Genomic DNA, 22,570 nt, shown 5'->3' on the forward strand with positions numbered 1-22,570 from the left:
TTCTTGAGTTTAAATAACCTGGATGGGAATGTTTACAGTGGTCATCCTCTGATGCCTCCTGCGCACTCTCCCAATGGGCCTAATAAGCCCAGCCTCACAGGACGCGCCATCTTGCTCTCGGCTGGTAGGGCGCTGAACTACGTTTCCCGGAATCCACCGCGGCCTGACGTCATGTCTTGGCGTCGAGGCGAGAACCTCGCCAGACTCTTAGCAGGGCCGAGGGCAGGATAAAGGTGAGGGGCCGGGGCGGGGCGGCGCTGGGTCTCTAGGGCCGAATGGCTGCGCCGTTTTAAGTGTGTTTTTGTGTCTTTGTGGCGGGATGTGGGTACCTGTGAGTTTGTAAATCACTGGTCTCCAAGGTGTCTGTGGTTCTGTCTGCAGCCATGCCTAAGGTTGGGTTTGGGGCTGTGGGCGTGGCCCTGCGTGTGCCTGGTCGCCTCGTTTCTGAAATGATGGTTGTGCACTTTGCCAGTGTGTGATTGTTTTATACGAGAATTCGATTGCGAGATTCAGAGAAACCACATTTTGAGAGGTCCAACTGGGAGTTTTTATTAGAAAGCTAGCGGCAGCAGGTGGACTCTTATCCCAAAGACTTGCCGCTAGCTCGAGTCAGGCAAAAACCACGTGATTGGCGTGGGGAACCAAGCTCAACGAAAGTGTTACACAGAGCAAAGCAGACTGTCCGGGGAAACTGTCAGGGTCGAGCATTCTCTGGACCAAAACTTCCCTGAAGCAGAGGGTCGGGAGTTTGGCCTAGTGGTAGAGTGCTTGCCTAGCATGCACGAAGACCTGGGTTCCATTCCTTGGTGCTGTGGCTCAAGCTCTAACCTTGAGAAAACCCAAGGACAAGGCTCAGGCCCTGAGCTCAAGCCCATGACTGACCCCCCCCCCCAAAAAAAAAATGGCTCAGCTCTCCTGGAGCTGAACTAGGTGATGCATCTGCAATTCAAAGAATGGCCTGTTTTACCTCTATGATCCAGGTGAAAAGCCCACATCACACAGAAAGACAAGATGTTGTTATTTAAACCCAATGTCCTTATTTCATCCTGCATAGTGAATGCTCCTCAAATGAGGTGATTTCTGTTTGTTCCTAGTGTGTAACTGGTTCTGTACAGGGCCTGTGGTAGCATTGGTTTGGAGAGTCTGTGTCTTGATGGTGAGGTAATTGTGGAACAGCATGGTTATGATTGTGGTACTATATCCTCAGGTGTCTCAGGAGTGGATATATGGTTCTGTTGGTATGATGTGCAAGAGTGAGAAGTGCTGCTATGTGAGTGCCTGTGACTCCATTGTTCTAACCTCTGCAGGACCTGTGAAGTTAGAACATTTCTGTACTTGGACAGCTGTGAACTCAGGGTGGCCCCTGAAATTGCAGCTTGCTCTGACCTTTCTTTCCTAGATGGAACAGTTCTACTAGTACCTCAGCTTGTATCTATGTCCATATAAGGTCTGCTTTTGTTGGGCTTGAGTGCCTCCACCCCAAGCATGTGGTTTATGTCTTTAAAAACTGTAAGAACCGAGCCCTGTGGTTCTATGTTCAAGCCCCATGACAAAAAAAAAAAAAAAGCAGCCCCATGAGGCGGCTTATGCCTGTAATCCTACCTATTCAGGAGACTAAGATCTGAGAATCCCATTCAAAGCCAGCCTGAGCACTAAAACCTGGGAAACTCTTATCTCCAATTAATTACCAGAAAACCAGAAGTGGCACTATGGCTCAAGCGGTATGGTGGAGCTGGGACAGTGCCCAGGCCCAGAGCTTAAGCCTCAAGACTGACCAAAAAAAAAAAAAAATGACATTTCTATCTCTTTTTTTTTTTAAATTTTTTTTATTGTAATTAGTAAAAGGGTTACATGATATTTGCCAGATAGAAGGTGCATTAATTCGCATACATTGATACCCTTTCACATGTCTTGGTCCCCATTTCCCTCCCCCCCCCATTTCTATCTCATTGAACAAACTACACCTCCACTTCTAGAATTTTGCTGGTTAATTGGAGATAATGTGTTGCTCAGATTTGGCTTCCCCAGCTGGCTTTGAACTGGGATTCTCCTGAGTAACTAGGATTACAGGCTTGAACCACCCACACCTGGTTGAACTCTGGTCTTGTTTGTGTAGCGGGTGAGGGGAAGAGAAAAAAAAGCAGAGCAGGAACAGTGGAATCCAGTTATTCCAAGTGCATTGATTTGTGAGTTCTGAGGCATGGTCAGCTTCTCAGAAATGTACTTCTTTAACCTCTACTTTGCTTCTTTAGGACTCTGTACTTACAAAGAGAAGAAGTAAGACTTAACAGGTTAGATTGTTCTGGAAGCCATGGCCCTGCAGGTAAGTTGTAGTGCCTTCGCTCCAGATGACAGGAACATCTGTGTTTGCTGTCCTAAAACATCTCTGCAACTCACCCAGTTTCCACCCCAGGGAACCAGTGCTGCCCCCTGGCTTCCTGAGGGCATGCTCTTCTCCAGCATCGTTCACTTGTGTGGGGAGTGCTTGCACTAAGTGCCACTGCTGCAGTAGACTCTCTTTTGTATGTGTGCCGGTCCTAGGACTTGAACTCTGGGCCTGGGCATTGTCCCGGAGCTCTTTAGCTCAAGGCTAGCAGTCTACCATTCACCACTTGTGGTTTTCTGGTGGTTAATTGGAGATAAGAGTCTCCTGGACTTTAGTGCTGGGGCTGGCTTTGAACCTCGATCTAAGGATCTCAGCCTCCTGAGTAGCTAGGATTATAGGTGTGAGCTACCGTGCCCGGCTTGCAGTGGACTCTTTAGAGAACCAGGAGTGTTTCCTTATCGTAACAACCAATGGAACCAAGGATGATTTCTTTCTTCATTGTTTCCTCCATATTACAATATGAAGCATTTTCTGCAGCACACTGGTCGTCAGCACCTGTTATCTACTCAGGTGACTGAGATCTTAGGGTCCCAGTTCAAAGCCAGCTCCGGCAGAAAATTCCATGAGGGCCAGGAGTTTGGCCTAGTGATAGAGTGCTTGCCTCGCATGCATGAAGACCCAAGTTCGATTCCTTGGAACCACATACATAGAAAAAGCCAGAAGTGGTGCTGTGGCTCAAGTGGTAGAGCTCTATCCTTGAGAAAGCCCAAGGACAGTGCTCAAGAGTTCAAGCCCCAGGACAGGAAATAAAAAAATTTTAAAAGAGAGAGAGATAAATGGAAAAAAAAAAATTCCCTGAGACTGTTATCTTCAAGAACCATCCTAGCCAGGCAAGGTGGCTCACACCTGTAATCCTAGCTACTCAGGAGGCTGAGATCTGAGGATCAAGGTTAAGAGCCTCTTAACTCTTATCTCCAATTAACCTCTAGAAAACAGGAAGTGGGGCTTAGCTCAAGGGTAGGGCAGTAGCCTTGAGCTGAAGAGCTCAGGGACAGTACCCAGGCCAAATTCAAGCCCCAAGACCCACAAAAAACAATAACAAAAAAGAGCCATCCAAAAGCCAGAAGTGGAGGTGTGGTCCAAGTGGTAGGATCCTAGCTTTGAGTAAAAAACTCAAGGACAGCATGCAGGGCTGAGTTCAAGCCCCAGGACTATCACACAGAAAAAACAAACTTTTAGTCTCATGCTTGTCAGTTCTTTTATGTGTCTATAGTTTTACTCCATATGACTGCTTTAGCTTTCTAACTGCTAGAATCACAGGTAAACACTACTATGCTTGGCTGTTTCCTTACTTTCAGTTCTTTATCTACGTTGTCCCTCCAGCAATGCTGGGAACAAAATCCAGAGCCTTATATATGCTAACAAGTACTCTACCAAACACATTTTTTGTATATATAATTCACATACTAAGGGGGCTGGGAGTTTGGCCTAGTTGTAGAGTGCTTGCCTAGCATGCATGAAGCCCTTGGTTTGATTCCTTGGTACCACATACACACAAAAAAAAGCCAAAATAGTGTTGTGGCTCAAGGGTAGAGTGCTAGGTAGGCTTGAAGAGACACAAGGACAGTGCCCAGGCCTTGAGTTCAGACTGGGGAAAAGAACAAACAAAAATCAATCACATGATAAAATTCACCCATGGGGCCGGGAATTTGGCCTTGTGGTTAAAGTGCTTGCCTAGCATGCATGAAGACCCGGGTTCGAACACTAGTGGGTGTAGCTCAGTAATAGATTGCTTGTGCAGCATATGTAAGGCTACATATATATATGTGTGTGTGTATATATCTATAATAAAATATATATTTGGGTGGGGCTGGGAGTTTGGCCTAGTGGTAGAGTGCTTGCCTAGCATACACAAAGATCTGGGTTTGATTCCTGGGTTCCGTATACATAGAAAAAAGCCGGAAGTGGTGCTGAGGCTCAAGTGGTAGATCTCTGGCTTTGAGAAAGTCTAAGGACAGTGCTCAGGCCCTGAAGTCAAGGCCCAGGACTGATAAAATAGATAAATATATATATATATATATATATATATATAATACAAAATATAAAATGTACAAACTATAAAAATTTTAAATGATAGTAAATTGTATGTATAATTTCAAAACAGTGATTTTTTGTGGGCATCACTGTACTATTCTTTTACTATATATTTTGAAAAAGTAGGGAAAAAAACCCCAAGTCTTTGAATTTGCTAGTAGTGGTAGGTTTATTGTTTCAGGGACTGGTGACCTTCAGCGATGTGGTCATGGTTTTCTCTCAGGAAGAGTGGAAGTGCCTGGGACAGGCCCAGAAGAACCTGTACAGGAATGTGACTCTGGAGACCTTCAGTCATTTGGTCTCTGTAGGTAAGGCTCCTATATCACATGAGAACGGACAGGAAATGTGCACCCAAGGCGAGCAAGAGCCAACTGTTTCCACCTCTGGCCCAAAGGGGCAGAGAGAGGAACCAGTGCCACCAGAGGTGATGAAAACTTCAGCCACAGAGAATGGCCCAGCCCACAGCAACTATAGCTACTTCCAGAATTCCCAAGTCAGGAGAAAGGGAAAAGAATGGAGGGAAGAGGGAGAGAAGGGGGGACAGGAAGAGGGTGTTAAGAATCATCCTGGCACTCATCTTCCTACTACCCTCTGACCTGCTTGTGCCTTTTGTGTGTGCACGCCAGTCCTGGGGCTTGAACTTGGGGCCTGACAAAAGCTCAAGGGTAGCACTCTTCCACTTGAGCCATGGCTCCACTTCCACCTGTTTTAGGTGTTAATTGGAGAGAAGCATCTTGAGAACTTGCCCACCAATGCTGACTTGGAACTGTGATCCTCACATCTCAGCCTCCTGAGTAGCTAGGATTACCGGTGTGAGTCACCAGTATCTGACTTCTGCTCATGCTTCTTCTCTCGGCAAACCAGAGGTCAGGAATCATATATTGCTCATGAACAGGCTCTCTGGATTATAGTCCCAATACACACAGAGCTGGGCCAGTGTGGAGGAAGATGAGGGTTAAATGGAATGCAATCTTAATTAGCTACTGCCATTAATTCAGGAATAGCCCTCTAGAATTTCTGTGTATCTAACTTTTTTTTTTCCTCCAGTCTTGGGGCTTGAACTCAGAGCCTGAGCACTGTCATTGGGCTTTCTCAAGGCTAACACTCTACTACAGCACCATTTCTGGCCTTTTCTATGTATGTGACACTGAGGAATCGAATCCGGGTCTTTGTGCTAAGCAAGCACCAAACTCCCAGCTCTCTGTATGTTTATCTTTAGGGAACACATTTCTTTTTTTTTTTTTTGCCAGTCCTGGGCTTGAGCTCAGGGCCTGAGCACTGTCCTTGGACTTTCTCAAGGCTAGAGCTCTACCACTTGAGCCTTAGCACCACTTCCGGCTTTTTTTCTATGTATGTGGTACCAAGGAATCGAACCCGGGTCTTCATGCATGCTAGGCAAGCACTTTAACCACTAGGCCAAACTCCCGGCCCTAGGGAACACATTTCTGATTGAATTTCCTGGTCTCTGGTCCCAAGAACATTGTTTATGGCTTTGTAAAATTGGAAATGAGTCGTTCAATTCCCATCCTTCGGACAGTTTTCATACCTCTTTTATAATTGCCCAGATTCCTTGCTGAGCAAGGGAGTGGCTTTGGATTTTGGAACTTTAATCAGGCCCTCTTCCATGTCCCATCAACAGGCCTTTCTATATCTAAGCCTGATGTTATCTCCTTATTGGAGCAAGGAAAAGAGCCTTGGATGATTGCAGATGATACAGCGAGACTGTGGGACCCAGGTAAGTGGGAACTGAGTGGTGCAACAGGGTGGCTAATAGCCCAGTGAGCGTCATCTGCTAGCTGCAGCTTGACTTATTGCCGAGAAGCTCTCCAAAGCCCTGTTGTGGCATAAAGACCAAGAAATGAAGATGTGAACAGCATCAGCTTCCAAGAGAGACTGGCTGGCTGTTTAGTTCCTGCCTGTCCTTTGTTCTCTCATACCCTCTTTTTTGCTGTGTTGTTGGTTGTGGGGCTTAAACTCAAGGGCTGGGTGCTGTCCTTTAACTCTTTTGCTCTACCACCTTGAGCCACAGCTCCACTTCCGTTTTCTAGTGGTTAATTGGAGATAAGAGTCTTACTGTGGCTTGGAGGTAGAGTGCTAGCCTAGCATGCATGAATCCCTGGGTTTGATTCCTCAGTACCACATAAACAGAATAAAAAAGCTGGGGGCAGGGAGTTTATTCTAGTGGAAGAGTGCCTAGCCTGCATGAAGACCTGGGTTTGATTCCTCAGTACCACATACATAGAAAAAGCCGGAAGTGGTGCTGTGGCTCAAGTGGTAGAGCTCTAGCCTTGAGAAAGCCCAAGAAGAGTGCTCAGGCTTTGAGTTCAAGCCCCAGAACTGAGAGAAAAAAAAAAGGCTCATGGGGAGTTTTGCACAGTGGCAGTATCCTAGTCAGTGAGGTTTATCCAAGGCACAATTATCGATAATTGAAAACCTTTCCCAGTACCCCTCCTCCCCCATGACTTGCAATATAGTTTTGAATCAGGGCTGGCTTTGAACCTCAATCCTCAGATCTCAGACTCCTGAGTAGCTAGGATTACAGGCCAGAGCTACCAACTTCGGCACTGTGGAATTCTTTTTTATGTCTCATTGAAGAGAATAGCTTGCATTTTCTTCTCACTTTTTAGACTTGGAGCCCAGGTGTAAGACATTTCCAGACAAAGGTCTTTTGGAAATGGGGTCTCTGGATTGGGAAGCAGTGGACAGCCTTAACGACCATGACCTTGGAGGCCGAGGTTTCAAAGGAGGCTGGGAATGCAAAGTCCCATTAGAGACGCGGCAAGTCAGTAAGCAATGCTACTTCAAGCAAGTGGAACCCACGAGTGAAAATGTGCCTGCTTTCAAGCATCCTCCAGCTGCCTCCCTCCATCAGCCTAGTGGGACCAGCAAGAAAATAATCAAATGCACAGACTGTGGCAAAGTATTTAGCCGGGGCTCCCACCTTACTCAGCACCAGAAAACTCACACTGGTGAAAAGCCCTTTGAGTGCCTGCAGTGTGGGAAAACCTTCAGTCGGGCATCACACCTTGTTCGACATCAGAGGACCCACACAGGCGAGAAACCGTATGGCTGTGCGGAGTGTGGCAAGGCCTTCAGCCGGGGCTCAGAACTCAGTCTCCATCAGAGACTTCATACTGGTGTCAAACCCTATGGATGCCAAGAATGTGGGAAGAACTTTCGGCAGCATTCCCAACTGGTGCTGCATCAGAGAACCCATACAGGTGAGAAGCCCTATGTGTGTAAAGACTGTGGGAAGGCTTTCATCCAGGGCTCCCAGCTGACCGTCCATCAGAGAATCCATACAGGTGCACGCCCCTACCAGTGTAAAGAGTGTGGGAAAGCCTTTCGACAGCACTCACAGCTCGGTGTTCACCAGCGAATCCACACCGGGGAAAAGCCATACGAATGTAAGGAGTGCGGGAAGAGCTTTATTCACAGCTCAGAAGTCACTCGCCATCAAAGGATCCATTCTGGGGAGAAGCCTTATGAATGTCTGGAGTGCGGGAAGGCCTTCCGGCAGCTTGCCCAGCGTACTCGACATCAGAGAGTTCACACTGGTGACCGGCCCTATAAATGCAAGGACTGCGGAAAGGCCTTTAGTCGAAGCTCTTACCTAATTCAGCATCAGCGAATTCACACTGGTGACAAACCCTACAGATGTAAGGAATGTGGGAAAGCTTTTATTCGTATTTCCCAACTGACTCATCATCAACGGACACATACCTGTGAGAAACCCTACGAATGCCGGGAATGTGGCATGGCCTTTATTCGTAGTTCACAACTTACTGAACATCAGAGAATTCACCCGGGTATCAAACCTTACGAATGTAGAGAGTGTGGGCAGGCCTTCGTTCTTGGCTCCCAGCTCATTGACCACTACAGAATTCATATGGGTTAGAAAGCTTCTAATAACTCAGAAGGCTGAGAGCTGAGGATTGCTGCTCCAGGCCAGCACAGAGTCTATGAGACTCTTGTCTCCAGTGAACCACCAATGGAGCTATGGTTCAAGAGATAGAGCACCAGCTTTGAGCAAAAATGCTCAGAGACAGACCCACAGTTCTAAACCTAGTACAGGCACTCAAAAACCCAGCTAGAGCTAGATGTCCTGAGTTCAAGCCCCAACACCAGCTAAATGATTGTTGAATGGAGGTAGAATAAATGAAAATGGTCAATGATAAACACTATAATGGTGATCATTGTTGGCCTAGGTGATGAGTCAAAGAAGGGAACTCATTGTACTCTCTCTTTGCTTTTGTCTATCTTGGAATATTTCCTTGATAAATTGAAAAATTAAGTACAAAAATAATTCATACTTTGACCTTCACCTTAAAAAGTAGGGAAACTAAGGTTCCAGGGTGCAACCCACACAGCTGTGGTTTCTCAGTGTTCAGGGGAGCTCCGGGTTCCCAACCAAGTAGAAATTAAGGGGGAAGCTGCATCTGCCCCAGACTGCATCGTTCCCTAGTAGGGAATGGCTCAACTTTCGGCCACTGCCCCTCAGCGCTGAGGAGCCGGTGGCGCTGTGGCCTCTGCACCTGCGCGCCTGACCTGGCCGCGCGCCCCGTGTCCAGCCCAGCAGAGGTCAAAGTGCCCCAACTGTCAAGTGTTGTCGACCGGCAGGAGGGTGAGCCCTGTGTCTGGGGGTGACTCCAGTCGCCGACGACTCTTAATGAGGGCCCTGCGGGTGAGGTTTCAACCCGTTTCCAACCCTAAGGCCACCCCCAATGGTCCCAGCTGTGGAACAGGACGCTCCCTCTCCCGTTTCTGAGACTTTCAAGGACGCCCTGGGTGTGTCTCAGCGCCCAGAGGCTGAACCTCCTCCCTTCATCCTGGGCTCGTAACCCGGGATCTGAAACTCTTCCTCCCGCGGCTCCCCAAGCCACCCCAGGACTTGGGCTCTTGGAACCACAGTCCCCCTTCTGGGTCCTTGCCCACCAAGACCCTCTAGACAGCTCCCAACTTCGCAGCCCGGCCTCTGGGCACGCCTCGCCAGCGGCTGGCACCGGCCCAGGGTGGAGGGTCCCACTGCCCGGCCTCCGATGGCAGCCCTGGCCAGACCCACGCGGGGACAGCTGCGTCCTACCCAGCCACCTCCTACCCCGCAGTTTTCCCAGGCGCTGATCCGCTTCTTCTCGACGGCGCAGAGGAACACCTTTGAGAACCGAGTGCGTGAGAACCAGAAGCTTTTCCAGGTAGCTGCTTGGTGGGCGGTGGGCGGGGCGGTGTGTGGGCGGGGCGTCGTGGTGGGTGTGGTCTAGCGGTGGGCGGGGCCGTGGCAGCTTGGAGGGGAGGGCCGTGAAAATGGCTTTGGGGCGTGGCTGTGTGTTGGTGGGGACGCAGGTGGTGAGCCGGTCAAGCATGGCCCCTTTCCATCCCACACTTAGGAGAACAATGATGTCCCAGTTTACTTGAAGGGTGGGAGAAACGACAACATCTTGTATTTGGTGACTATGACACTGACTATGGGGGGTAAGTATGGGGACTTCGCCCCCTTGGCCTTGGTTGCTTGGGATGGGGACTCAGGACCCTACTGTCTATTGCTTTGGCTGGATTGAGTGCTTACAGAGATGATGAGGCCAGAGCTGACCGGATTGGGAACTGGAGCTGAGGCTAGGGCTCCCTAGAGGATTTGGGCTCATGTTCATAGAAGAAACGGGGCTAGTTAAGGTGGATCTGGGACTCCATAAGAGTGGAGGACAGAGCTTCTACTCTGGCTTGGTTAACACCAAGAGTTTGGGAGGGAGCTGGAAACTACAGAGGGCCTTACAAACCCAGATGACGTTCAAAGGTAGGAATAGGGCCTCTTGTGGAGCTCTCACTTCCTCTTAATTCCTAGGCACTGCTTACAGCTTATACTCCCTCGCCTGGGCTGCCTGCCCCAACAAGAAATAAGACCAAGAAATTTCAAAGGGCTGGGATCTTCACAAACACTAATAAAAAATGTTCTTTGGAACTCTATCCAGATGTGGGTTTTTGTTTTGGGGGGGGGGGGGGTGGTGAGAGCAATACAGACTTTGGAAGCAACAGCACTCTGAACCTCCAAGGGCTTGGGTGAGAGTCTCAACAAGAATCCAGCTATCAGGGCAGGGAGTCTGGCCTAGTGGTAGAGGGCTTGCATAGCATGAAGATCCGGGTTCAATTCCTTGGTACCACATACATAGAAAAAACTGGAAATGGTGCTGTGGTTCAAGTGGTAGAGCTCTAGCCTTGAGAAAGCCCAAGGACAGTGCTCAGGCCCTGAATTCAATCCCTGGAACTGGCAAAAAAAAAAAAAAAAAAATCCAGCTATCAGTCATGTGCGGTGGCTCACACCTGTAATCCTAGCTACTCAGGAGGCTGAGAGCTGAGAATTGCAGTTCAAATCCAATCCGGGCATTAAAGACAGTGAGATTCTTGGGGCCCGGAGTTTGGCCTAGTAGTAGAGTGCTTGCCTAGTATGCACAAAGACCCGGGTTCGATTCCTCAGCACCACATACATAGAAAAAAAAGCCAGATGGTGCTGAAGCTCAAGAGGTAGAGCTCTAGCCTTGAGAAAGTCCAAGGACAGTGCTCAGGCCCTGAGCTCAAACCCAGGACTGGCAAAAAAAAAAAAAAAAAAAAAAGATTCTTATCTCCAAAAAACAGGGAAGTGGGGCTGTGGATTCAGGGGTAGGGAAATAGCCTGGAGCTGAAGAGCTCAGGGACAGCACCCAAGCTCAGAGTTCAAGCCCCATGACCCTCCTCCCCCCCCAAAAAAAAATCACAGAGCTAGGAGTGTAGCATAGTGGTAGAGTGCCTTTGTAGCATGCATAAAGCTCTGAGTTTGATTCCGAAAAAGCTGAAGTGGTGCTGTGGCTCAAGTGGTAGAGCGTTAGCCTTGAGAAAATTCAAGGACAGTGCCAAAGCCCTGAGTTCAATGCCCAAGATTAGCCAAAAAATAAAAATAAAAAAATTTTAAAAAGGGATGTTCCTGGTGGGAAGAGGAGGTATAATTTTGTTTTCCACCACATGGTGGCGGCAAAGTGATACAAAAACTAGGCTCTGGGGCCAGGCGTTGGCCTAGTGGTAAGAGTGCTTGCCTAGGAGCCAGGAGGTTGGCCTGATGGTAGAGTACTTGCCTAGCATGCATGAAGACCCATAGTACCACATACATAGAAAAAGCCAGAAGTGGTACGGTGGCTCAAGTGGAAGAGCACTAGAACTTGAGAAAATTCAAGAACTGTGTGTAGGCCCTGATTTCAAGCCCCAGGAACTGACAAAAAAAAAAAAAATACACACAAAAAAACCTAGGTTCTAAACTGGGACCAGTGGCTCATGCCTGATTACTCAGAAGGCTGAGATCTGAGGGATTGAGGTTCAAAGCCAACTTGGAAGAGGAAAATCCATAAGACATCTTCACTTAACCAGGGCAAAGTGGGAAATGGAGCTTTGACTTAAATGGTAGCCATGAGGGGAAAAAACAAAACAAAACATCCTAAACTAGGTGTAGTGGCTGAAATCCTAGTTACCCAGGCTGCTGAGGTGTGAGTTCAAAGCCAGCCTGGGAAGTAAAGTCTGTGAAACTTTTGTCTCCAATTAACAACCAGAAAACCAGAAGTGGCTCAAGTGGTAGAGCGGTAGCCTTGAGCTTGAAGAGCTCAGGGACAAAGCCCCACAACTGACAAAAAAAAAAAAAAAAATCCTAGGTTCTAAACTGGGCTGTAACTCAAATCTGAGATCTGAAATTTAAAGTCAGCCCATGCAGGTAAGTCCTTGAACCAGCCAAGAAGCCAGAAGGGAGGTGTGCCTCAAGTGGTACAACACTATCCTTGAGCAAAAAGCTAAGTAAGAGTGTCCTGAATTCAAGTCCCAGTACCTGTGCGCGCGCACCATCGCATGATAAACCTGGTGGGAGCGCATGTGCCACGCACCCACTGGATAAATTTGATTTGCTGGCCTCCCCACCCTACCCATGGCCCAACTGGATGAAGCTGGGGTGCCCCCAACCACCAAGTCCTGTGAGGTGGGCGTAGCTTGGCTATCGGGTATTGGCTGTTGAAGAGCATTCAGACGAGGCAGAATGAGGGCCCTGCGGGTGACACTTCCACAATACAACTGAAGGCCCCACCACCCAGTAGCCTCACCCTAAAGCAGCCCCCTAAACATTCCAAGCTGTGGCCCCTTTAGGGCTAGGGGCTCCCTTTCCGCGGAGGCTGGAACCATTCCCTGTACTCCAAATTTCTGAGACTTGGTGGGTAGTCCCTAATGGATCCGAGAATTGGGAGTTTAAACTTCCTCCCAGTCCCCCTGCAGCTTATTCAGGGCTCCTTATGCAGCCCCGCACCTGCCCAGAGAACTGCAATCCCGTCCTGACCTTCTCAAGGCGCGGTTTCCTTCCATGAGTTAATGAAGGACTCCCCCTACCCTTATGTTATGCCAGAATTTAGGATCCAGGAACAGCAATCTCTCTTCTGGTTCCTGGACCACCAGGACCTTCGAGACAGCTCCCCAACCTCAAAGCGGGTTGGGCCTGGCCAGAGGCTGGCACTTGCCCCGGAGGGGACAGTCCCATGTGCCGGCCTGGGAAGGCAGCCCCAGTCGGACCCAGGTGGAGACAGCTGCCTCCTACCCCGCAGGTCTCCCAGTCGCTGATTCGTCCCTTCTGCTCGACCGCGAAGAGGAACTACTTTGATAACCAGGTGCCTGAGAAGCAGAAACTTTTCCAGGTAACTTGCTGCGGGCGTGGCTTGTGCGGTGGGCGGAGCCCTAGTGGATGTGACTGCGTACTGGGGCGGGGTCAGGGGGTGTGGCTACGCAGTGGGCGTGGCTAGTCCCGGAGATGTTCTAGGCGTGGCCCCAGTGTGTGAAGGTGTGGTGGGCGGGGCTACGCGGCGGATGGGGCGGTGCCGGTGGATGTCACTACCCAGTGGGCGGAGCCACAGGAGGTGACAGCTGGAGTGAGAACAGTGTTGATGGGTGGGGCGCGGGTTCCTGAGCCCAATTCTCTGCAGTCACCAGCTTTCATGCCACATGCTGACATCTAGGAGGACAATAACCTTCTGGTGTACTTGAAGGGCGGGGAAACAGACTTCATCCTATATAACCTAACTATGGTGCTGACGCTGGGGGGGGGGGGGGAGTGTATTGCTCCAAGTTCTGAGCTGGGGCTGCATGGGGGATGGATATGGGGCCACTGGCGCTAGGGTCCTGGCTGGTATTATTGCCCAGAGCGGTGGTGGAACCCTGAATTGCCTGGATTGGAGACTGGTATATATAAACAAGGCTCCCTAGGACCTGGGGCCCATGCCCAAGGGAGAAACTGGGCTGGTTTACCGGTGGGTCTGGGACTTAGGAGTAATGGAGGATAAACCTCCTACCTAGATCCTCATTGTAATTGCCAGTAGGTCCCCCACACCGAGTCCAATAAAGATCTGGGAACCAGGCTGTTTAGTGGGAGCCTGAAGAAGAGGTGACAAGGTATAAAAGAAGATGAAAGGTAGAATTGGGATCTCACTACTCTGCACTGCCTATAGCCTGTATTTACTCGCCTGGGCTGCCTTCTCCCAGAAGAAGTGACACCAAGACACTTGGAGGGTCTGGAAAGTTAACAAATATTAATAAACATGCTGGTTTCTTGGTAACTGACCATCTGTGACATGTGTGTCCCACCAGACTGGAATGGGTCCATTGCCCTAGCCCTTGAAGGTTGCTGCCTCTTAACTCTCAATGAGGAAGGCAATGCTGCCTTCTGGGCCTGTGGGGCGTGGGGTCGTATCCAGCAGCTGAGCAAGACCTCCTACAGTGGATGCCAGAGCATCAATGACACGAGTGGTATAGGCTCAGACAAGCTTAAAGAGGTATTGGGTGGCACAGAGACCTCCTGTAAGCCCAGACTGTGCAAGCAACAGCACTCTGAATCTCTAGGGACCTGTGTGGGATCTCAGAGAGCCAAGGTAAGGCAAGGGCATGATGGCTGTAATGCAGCTACTCAGGAGGTGGAAATCAGGAGGATCCAATTTCAAGACTAACTAGGCAAGTCAGTGAGATCCCATCTCAACACCCAAGCTGGACAGGGCACAGTGGCAGCTATCAGCCTAGCTACAGGGAAGCGCACAGAGGACTGAGGCCCAGGTATAAAGTACTGAACCCTACCTGAAAAATATAGCTAGAAGCCAGGTGCTGGTGATTTACACCTGTAATGCTAACTACTCAAGAGGCCAAGATCTGAGGACTGCAGTTAGAAGCCAACCTGGGCAGGAAAGTCCAGGTGAGTCATTGCAATTAACCACCTTGGAAAAATGGAAGTAGTGCTGTGGTTCAAAGTGGCAGAATGCTAGCCTCCAGTGGGAAAAAACGTTCAAGGACAGCACCTAGTAACTAAGCCCTGAGTTCATGCCCCATGACTGACCAAGAAAAATTATATATATGTATATATATATATATATATATATTTGTGTGTATGTGTGTGTATCAACAAAAGCAACAAAGGCTGGAGATGTGCTTCAAATGGTAGAGTAATTTGGCTAGGAAATATGAGGCAGGCCATGAGTTCATAATCTAGTACTGCCAAAACTAAATGAAACCAAAACAGACTGCAACGTGACTGGAACCTGCTCAACTGGAACCTGGCATAAGAAAAAAAAAAAAAAAAAGATGCAGAAGAGAAATGGAGAAAAGTCAATCCAGTCCAGCTTCCAGCTAGGAAAGGAGACAGCAGCAACATTATTATTACCACTGTTCTGGGGCTCTCAAGAATAGAGTTCTACTACTTGAGTCGCAGCACCACTTCCAGCCTTTTTTCTATGCATATGGTACTAAGGAATGGAACCCGGGTCTTCATGCATGCTAGGCAAGCACTATTCTACTAGGCCAAACTCCCAGCCTCAGCAGAAACATTCTGACCCCGTCTTATTCCCCAGAACCTCAGCAACCTCTCCTGGCAAAACCTGAGCCTCCACTCAACTCTCAGAACAGGATGCAAGTCCCACAAGAAATAGCAACTGGACAGCATTTATTTCCTCCTGGGAGCAGAGTACAGGCAAAGGCACTGGGGTGTGTGAGCCTGTGGTGACCTGGAGTTTATTTGGCTGCCTGGGTGGTAACTAAGCCAGGGTGTGTCAGGACTAGAGGGGCAATCCTAGAATTGAGACAGGGCCCTGGGGACATGGACGTGTTGGGCTTGGCACAGGTAAAAGAGGTAATAGAGAGGGTGTGGGGTGGGTGGGGTGACCTTGGCACAGAGGGTGTCTTAGGGCTAGGGGTAACTCAGGGTATGGCAAACTGAGACATGTTGGATCCTGGCTGGTGTCAGGGGAGCTAGATGCCAAGAGCTGCAGAAGGAAAAGCCTGTGGGTAGCAGGATGTGACCATGACACCAGGACTGAAGATAGATCAGCCCTGGGTGACACCCAGGTACAGGATGGTGCCACAGTGAGGTGAGGGACTAAACAGGGGCGGGGCAGGGAGGGTCCCACTCAGGAATACATGGTCAGCTGCAGCCACTGGAGAGAGAAAAGTATACAAGTGAGCACTTGACACCTCACCCAGGGGCTGCTGGGAAAACTGGGTGGAGGGGGCCAGAACTCCGCCCATACTCCAGGCTGGGGCTTTGTACCTCCTGGATGTTCACTCGAATTTGTCCACTGCCATCTTTGTCAAGAGATTTGAAGGCGCCTGGTGATGAAAGACAAGTTTTGGACTAGAGTTACGGCTGGCTGTTCCCCTTCTGAGGCTCTTACAAGCTGGTCCTCTGCCTTGGATACCCTTCCCAACATCTCTCCAGGCTCTCCTCCTCATCCTTTCAGGTTTCAGCCCTCTTCCAGGGAGTCCTCCCTAACCTCCTGGACTTCCCAATCTAATCACATTCCCAATCCCCACGGCTGGGGGACGAGGGAGGGCAGCTGCCAGTGGACAAACACCGCTGCATCCCAAGCTTTGTGAGGCCTATTCATCCGGTCACCACTAAGACCCTAGCACTGTCCACCTCAAAGGTCACCAAAACTTTGGGTCAATGGCAGCTGAACAAATCCATGCCATAAAAGAGAACGGAGGCATCACTCACGGAACATGGCGTCTAGTCTGACCAAGCAGCTGATGAAGTTGTCAAAATCCATGTTTCCGTTCTCATCTGAGTAGCGTCGGATGATCATGTTGTAGAGATGCTCATTCAGGTGGAAGCCTGGGAATGGTTCACGCCCTTAGTCAGGGGCCCCGCCCACCGCAGAGCCCCGCCCACTCCCAGCTCTCACCACCAGTCTGGCATCAGCCCCAACCCTAACTGCCCCACCTGCTGCCTCAAAGGCTCCTGGGAGTTCCCTGCTATTGATGGTCCCGGATCGGTCCATATCAAACTGTTTGTATATCATCTATGGAGACAGAGGGCAGGGTCCATCTGAGTGAGCATCAAGGTGTAAAATAATCTCCATGGCTGGAAGGGGGTGGCCTTGAGGTTGTCGCACACACACCTGCCACTTCTTGATATTGTTCCACAGGTACTTGAACTCTTCAAAGCCCAGCTTGCCTGTGGTATCGCTCTGGCAGAAGGTTGTTAAGAACAATGGGACAGGGCTGGGATATAGCTCAGTGACCAAGTGCAATCTCCTGGGTTCTATTCCCCAGTACCAAAAAAAAGGGGGTGGGGACAGGGTGGCTCAAGTGGTACAGCACCTTTCTGGCAAGTGGGAGGATGTGGTCCAGACAGCCCAGTACCACCAAAGGAGAAAGAGAGAAAGGAAGTCAAGCTCAGGTCTATGGACATGGCCGAGAAGCTAGAGAATCTGCATAGCAAGCACCAGACCCTGAGTTCAAGCCCTAAATTTAAATTATCCTATTACCACACAGACACACAAGATTAAAAGAATCACAATAATGGGCCTGGATTATAGGCACAAGCCACTGTCACTTGGCTTGTATCATTACTTATCACCATGAGTCTCTAGGTGAGTCTCACATGGATATTAATGTTTTTGAGTATGAAAACAATACCTTGGCTGTCCCAAACTCATACTCAGAAAGTTCCTTTTGCACCCAAGAGCCTTCCCATCTTCCCAAAGGATACATCCATCACAGCCACCATGCTGCGACATGTGTCGAGACCAAAGCCATCCGTTTTCAGATCGGGATCTGGGAGGGAAGGGGACAGGGTGAAGGTCAATGCTTAGAGACCACAGCCAGCCCAGGCCCCATGTCTCTAAACAGTCACTCACGTCTGGTCACCACCTTGTTGAGAATATTCATGAGTTCTGTAGCACTGACCTCCATATCCTGCAGGTGGAAGTCAGAGGCTGGTCAGGGGAGACTGAATGGGGGGTATGTCATGAAGAACGGGAACGGAGGGGAGGCGAGGGTCATTGTTGAGTATGCGTGTGCGGGAAGGCCTGAGAGAAATTGGGAACAGAGGTCCGGGATTACTTACATCTCCAGCCAGCTGGGCAAAGAGTCTCCGGAACTGGCGGACCTCCTCACTCTCGTTGGCCTCAATGTTGGAGTAATGGGTGCGTGGGGGCTGCGGAAAGAGGGGAAATTTCAGAGGACAAATGGAGACTACTTCCTCCAAGCACCCTAGGCGAGAAAGCCAGGCTGGACGGTGAGCATGGCGCCATGAGGTGGCTGGGCCCTGAGGTTAGGTTTGGGGATTTGGCAAAAGAAAAGATTTAACAGTCAAGAAATTCCCTGGGAAGGGAATTCCTATAGAGGCTGCTTCTCTGTAGGTAGAGGGGAGGGGTCTGACTCAAGCGCAGGGATGCGGAGCAGGGATGCGGAGCAGGGATGCGGAGCAGGGATGCGGAGCAGGGATGCGGAGCAGGGATGCCGAGGCTTACCGGGGGCTCCGGATTGTACTGCGCGGCCGCCTCGCTGAGAAAAGACGAGGAGGGGTTAGCGCCGGGGGCGGGGCCTCCAACGGGCAGCCGCAGAATGGCCAGCTCAACCCTGGGTTCCAGATTCCAGATGGGAGGGTCCCCCCCTCCAGTCTGGCCAGTCTCCTCCTCCCTTCACCCAGCTGTGGACTCCAATCCCATCATCCAGGGGCAGTCACTGGGACCAAGCCATCTAGTTTCCAATCAACAACCCAACCCCCGCCCAGATGGAACAGGTCCCGCCTTGTCAAGCGCTCATTTTTTAAAAGGCTTTGCCCCACTCCATTGACGGCAAGCTCTTCAGGCCCCAGCTGCCCTGGAATGCCTTCCTTCCTTTTCCTTCCTTCCTTTTCCCCTGTGGGTCTTGAACTCTGGGCCTGAGCCCTGTGGCTGAGCTCTTCAGCTCAAGGCCAGTGCTTTGAACCACAGCACCACTTCTGGTTTTCTGGTGGTTCATTGGAGACAAGAGTCTCACAGACTTTTGTGCCCAGACTGGCTTCGAACCGTGATTCCCAGATCTCAGCCTCCTGAGTAGCTAGGATTACAGGCATAAGCCACCAGCACTTGGCTATCTTTCTTTCTGAATGTCTGTTTTTCCTAAGTCTGACTTCAGCTCCATTAGGCTCCAGTCCTTTGGGGATCACTGCTTGGTAACCAAGGCTAATTAGGTACCAAAGAACCTGCAGGGCATATTTTCTCCATTAATATCTCTCCCCCTCCCCACCCCCCTTCTCTCTCTCTCTCCTTCTCTCTCTCTCTCTCTCTCTCTCTCTCTCTCTCTCTCTCTCTCTCTCTCTCTCTCTCTCTCTCTCTCTCTCTCACACACACACACACACACACACAGGTCTTACCCATACTCGGTTTTTTCTGGGCTATTTTCCCTATCCATTAGACCTGGGTTCTTCTGGGCCCATCTCCTCATTAATTACCTGCACTAAGTCCTGCACCCCTGAAGGTCACCTAGATTCATTGGTTTGACTCTTTTAACAAACAGAATTGTGGTAGAGCACCAGCCTTGAGGGGAAGAGGCCAAGGGAAAGACCCCCGAGCTTGAGTTCAAGCCTCAGGACCAGCACACCCATGTTCTCTAATGAAGGACACAACCAGTCCTGTTAAGTCTATTACCCACCTCCCCTAAACCCACATGAATCTCCTCAAGGTCTACCTTCTATTGCCGACCCACACAGGCAGGCACCACTCTTGTCCTACCTGTCCCCTTGAATTGACATTAGCTTTTATTTTATTATTTTAATAATTCCCTATTTTTCCCAGTCCTGGGGCTTGAATTCAGGGCCCGAGCACTGTCTCAAGGGCTTTCTCAAGGCTAGAGCTCTACCACTTGAGCCACGGCACCACTTCCAGCTTTTTCTTGGATGTGGTACCGAGGAATCGAACCCTGGTCTTCGTGCATGGTAGGCAAGGACTCTACCACTAGGCCAAACTCCCGGCCCCTGGGGCTTGAATTCAGGGCCCTGGTGTGTCCCTTAGATTGTTTTGTTCAAGCCTACAGCTCTACCACTAGAACTACAACCGGCTCTCGTTAGTGATTCACCGCAGATAAGCGATCTCAGTCTGGCTTCGAACCTCGATCCTCAGATCTCAGCCCTCGAGTAGCTAGGGGACCAGGGTGAGCCACCAACAACCCGGCACGTCGGCCTCTTGGTGGACGACAGCCCCTGCAGGAGCCGCAGTCAAGCCTCCCGGTTACTCCCCCCGGCCCCGCCTCACCTGATGGCGCTGATGACTCCACCCAGGATGCGCATGGCGGTGCCGCCGCCGCCGCCGCCGCCGCCCAGGCCCATCCCGCCGCCGCCGCCGCCGCCGCCGCCCCCCGCCCCGCTGATCAGACCCCCCAGCACATTCCCCAGGCCCCCGCCCAGGCCCCCGCCGCCGCCGCCGCCGCCGCCGCCCTTCAGGAACGAGTTAACCAGGAACATGGCTGCGACCGGAGACTCCTAGGGAGAAGAAGACACGGCGTCAGGACGGCAGCCGGCGCCCGGGCATTTCCGGAGGCTGGAGGAGCGTGGCGAGGGCGGGGGGCCCTCGGAGGGGCGGGATGGGGCCAGGTCTGCAGCCCACCGGGGAAGGGAAGGGTGGGCAGCCCGCGTGCGGTGGGAGCGGGGGAGCCCCGGCGTGTCTGTGTGAAGGGGGCCCTGGCGGGTCTGGGAGCTCACGTCTGACACCCGGACACCGCCACCACCACCACCACGGAGCTCCCAGCCGCTCGGGAGGCCGCGGCCTGGGCTCGGGAGGGGGGTCGGGGGCCTGGGGTGCGCCCGATCCCACAAGCGGCCGCGCGCGGCGCTGTGGCTCGGGAGCCCCGGAGCCCCGGAGCCGCGCGCGCACTGACGACTGGAGGTGGAGGTCCGGCACCGGAAGGGGTCGCGGCTGCTGCTCCCCGGGGCGGGGGTCGGGAGACGCCTCGGAGGGGTTCAGCGTTCCCAGCTACGCGCAGACCTCTAGGTGTGTGGTTCAGATCGGGCCGGGGATCGGATCTGAGACCGAGGAGCGGCAGGGGCGCCCCGGGGCGGGGTTCGGGTCTGGGACGCACACGCAGAACACCACCGCCCCCCCCACGAGGCCTCGCTCGCGCCATCCGGGTCTGCCGAGCCGCAGCCTGCGGGGCGCAAGGGGAGGGCGGGGGCTCTGGGCCGGGGTCGGCGCCTCACTCACCCGTCCGTGGGTCCGCGGCTCCGGGGCCTCCCGCGGCGTCCGGCTCGGGAGGGCGGGGCCGTGACTCAGACCCGGAGACCGCGGGGTCACACCCGGCCCCGGCCCCGGCCTCCGCGGGGTCCTAGCGCCGGCTCCGGGACTGCGCGTGCGCATCCGCCCTCCCTCCCCCCCCCCATCGCGGAATTGGGAGACGGTGGCTGTCTGAATCATTCCCAGGTTCGGTGGTTCGAATCCTGCTCGGCTTCATTCCAGCTTGGCTTTACCGCCCTGGACGTACACGTTTAGGCTAGGGAAACTAGAGCTGTGAAGACACACTTGTGCCTCCCTATGAATTCTCACCCAGTGGCTGCCTCTACCTGCCTGGGGTTCTGGTTTACGGGCCTCCCTAAAAGGGACTCCGCAAGTAGCCTCTCCTTCCTTGTCATATACAGACAAACAGCACCTGGAGCACCCAGGGCTGCAGAGGAGCGCATCTGTGGCAAGGACACTGCCTCTCCAGCCCCTACAGGAGCCTGGATGGAAGCTTAGGAAAGCCTTCCTGTGCCACATTCTCCCTACCCCCATCCTCCTCCCTGGGGCCTCCATCGTGGATCACCAGATCGGACCAGGGCAGGCCTAAGTTTGCTCTTGGTCTTCCACGCTCCAAAGAGAGCCCAGGATACAGGAAAAGTCCTTTGGCCCAGACATCCTGAGGTCCCAGAAGTGAGTACCAGGACAAGGCAGTCTAAGGTTGCCTTTCAATTTGGACGTGCAACCTTGGTGCTCCGGGTTCTTTTCCTGGCCTCCTCTGACAATCTGGTCTTTGGGGAACATAGGTTCATTCCTGGCTCTGCCCCCAAATTACTATATGACCCCAAAACAGTAACCTGAGCAACAGTTTTCCCATCTGTAAAATGGTATCATGGGTGGCTCCCTGATTTAGTCTGTCTTATTGCTTACAATTAGGTGATAAATGCTTAGTAAATCACAGCTATTCCCAGGGCATGGAGCCCACCTGAACTCAGGGGGTTGACCTAGTCACCCTCAGATTATACTGACTGGAGTATTGACCCCCACCCTCCCAGGAGTATACAGATGTCAGCTGAGCCACCAGATGGGTGCAGACTGCCTGATACAGGGAGGACAGTCCACCTAAGGCTGGCTGTAAATATTCCACTGTGGGCCCAACCAAAAAGCCCCCCACCTCCCTAGACCTAATGGCTTTTTCATTAACCTCTACCACCTCACTCAGACCCTAAGACTGCAAATCCACCTCCTCACACAACCTCCATACTCATGGGAAGGTCTGTGTCCCTCGCTGGCAATAAACAGTCCTAGCCTATTGAGAATCAGATCTGGTTTATTCATTTTTCTTTTCTTCCCATTTTCCTAACACTGACAGATAATTGCCTTCCTTTTCCCCCCCCCACATCTCCCCAACATACCTGTGGAATGGGTGCTGTTTTTATTTAATTATTATTATTTTTATTTTTTTGCCAGTCCTGGGGCTTGAACTCAGGCCCTGAGCAGTGTCTTTGAGCTTTTTCCTCAAGGTTAGCATTCTGCCACTTGAACCACAGCACCATTCCTGCTTTTCTGTGTATGTGCAACTGAGGAATTGAACCCAGGGTTTCATGTGTGCTAGGCAAGCACTTACCACTAAGCCACACCCTGGCCCTCGATT

General features: G+C 51.4%; 4 protein-coding genes and 1 pseudogene across 6 annotated transcripts; 4 read left to right on the forward strand and 1 right to left on the reverse strand.

Annotated features, from left to right (window-relative positions):
- Window positions 1–91: 91 nt before the first annotated feature.
- On the forward strand, window positions 92–8,976 carry Znf565 (zinc finger protein 565). 3 transcript variants are annotated; one of them, XM_090322631.1, is made up of 5 exons: window positions 92–233; window positions 2,253–2,323; window positions 4,602–4,728; window positions 6,060–6,155; window positions 7,048–8,976. In XM_090322631.1, the coding sequence occupies exons 2-5, from the start codon at window positions 2,312–2,314 to the stop codon at window positions 8,316–8,318; spliced, it is 1,506 nt and encodes a 501-aa protein (XP_090178757.1). In that variant the 5' UTR covers window positions 92–233; window positions 2,253–2,311; the 3' UTR covers window positions 8,319–8,976. The 3 variants fall into 3 exon arrangements, with proteins under 3 accessions (XP_090178757.1, XP_090178758.1, XP_090178759.1); XM_090322632.1 differs by having other exon boundaries at window positions 4,644–4,728; XM_090322633.1 differs by lacking the exon at window positions 4,602–4,728.
- LOC150043934 (U4 spliceosomal RNA) lies at window positions 6,786–6,915 on the forward strand (annotated as a pseudogene).
- A 26-nt stretch (window positions 8,977–9,002) lies between the features above and the next one.
- On the forward strand, window positions 9,003–10,359 carry Cox7a1 (cytochrome c oxidase subunit 7A1). The gene is made up of 4 exons (XM_090322659.1): window positions 9,003–9,104; window positions 9,526–9,612; window positions 9,805–9,889; window positions 10,257–10,359. Exons 1-4 carry the CDS (start codon window positions 9,090–9,092, stop codon window positions 10,310–10,312), a joined length of 243 nt encoding a protein of 80 aa, XP_090178785.1. The 5' UTR covers window positions 9,003–9,089; the 3' UTR covers window positions 10,313–10,359.
- Window positions 10,360–12,458: 2,099 nt separating this feature from the next.
- On the forward strand, window positions 12,459–14,009 carry LOC150043936 (cytochrome c oxidase subunit 7A1, mitochondrial-like). Its single transcript, XM_090322657.1, has 4 exons — window positions 12,459–12,473; window positions 13,015–13,104; window positions 13,423–13,507; window positions 13,899–14,009. Exons 1-4 carry the CDS (start codon window positions 12,459–12,461, stop codon window positions 13,952–13,954), a joined length of 246 nt encoding a protein of 81 aa, XP_090178783.1. The 3' UTR covers window positions 13,955–14,009.
- Window positions 14,010–15,372: 1,363 nt separating this feature from the next.
- Window positions 15,373–20,992, reverse strand: Capns1 (calpain small subunit 1). The gene is made up of 11 exons (XM_090322656.1): window positions 20,908–20,992; window positions 19,963–20,189; window positions 18,199–18,232; window positions 17,793–17,882; window positions 17,584–17,641; window positions 17,436–17,500; window positions 16,843–16,911; window positions 16,665–16,743; window positions 16,440–16,556; window positions 15,993–16,051; window positions 15,373–15,879 (listed from the first exon to the last, which is right to left on the reverse strand). Exons 2-11 carry the CDS (start codon window positions 20,169–20,171, stop codon window positions 15,853–15,855), a joined length of 807 nt encoding a protein of 268 aa, XP_090178782.1. The 5' UTR covers window positions 20,172–20,189; window positions 20,908–20,992; the 3' UTR covers window positions 15,373–15,852.
- Window positions 20,993–22,570: the final 1,578 nt, after the last annotated feature.

Source organism: Megascapheus bottae, chromosome 31 (assembly GCF_031878675.1).
Source record: "Megascapheus bottae isolate mThoBot1 chromosome 31, mThoBot2.hap1, whole genome shotgun sequence".
NCBI lineage: Eukaryota > Metazoa > Chordata > Mammalia > Rodentia > Geomyidae > Megascapheus > Megascapheus bottae.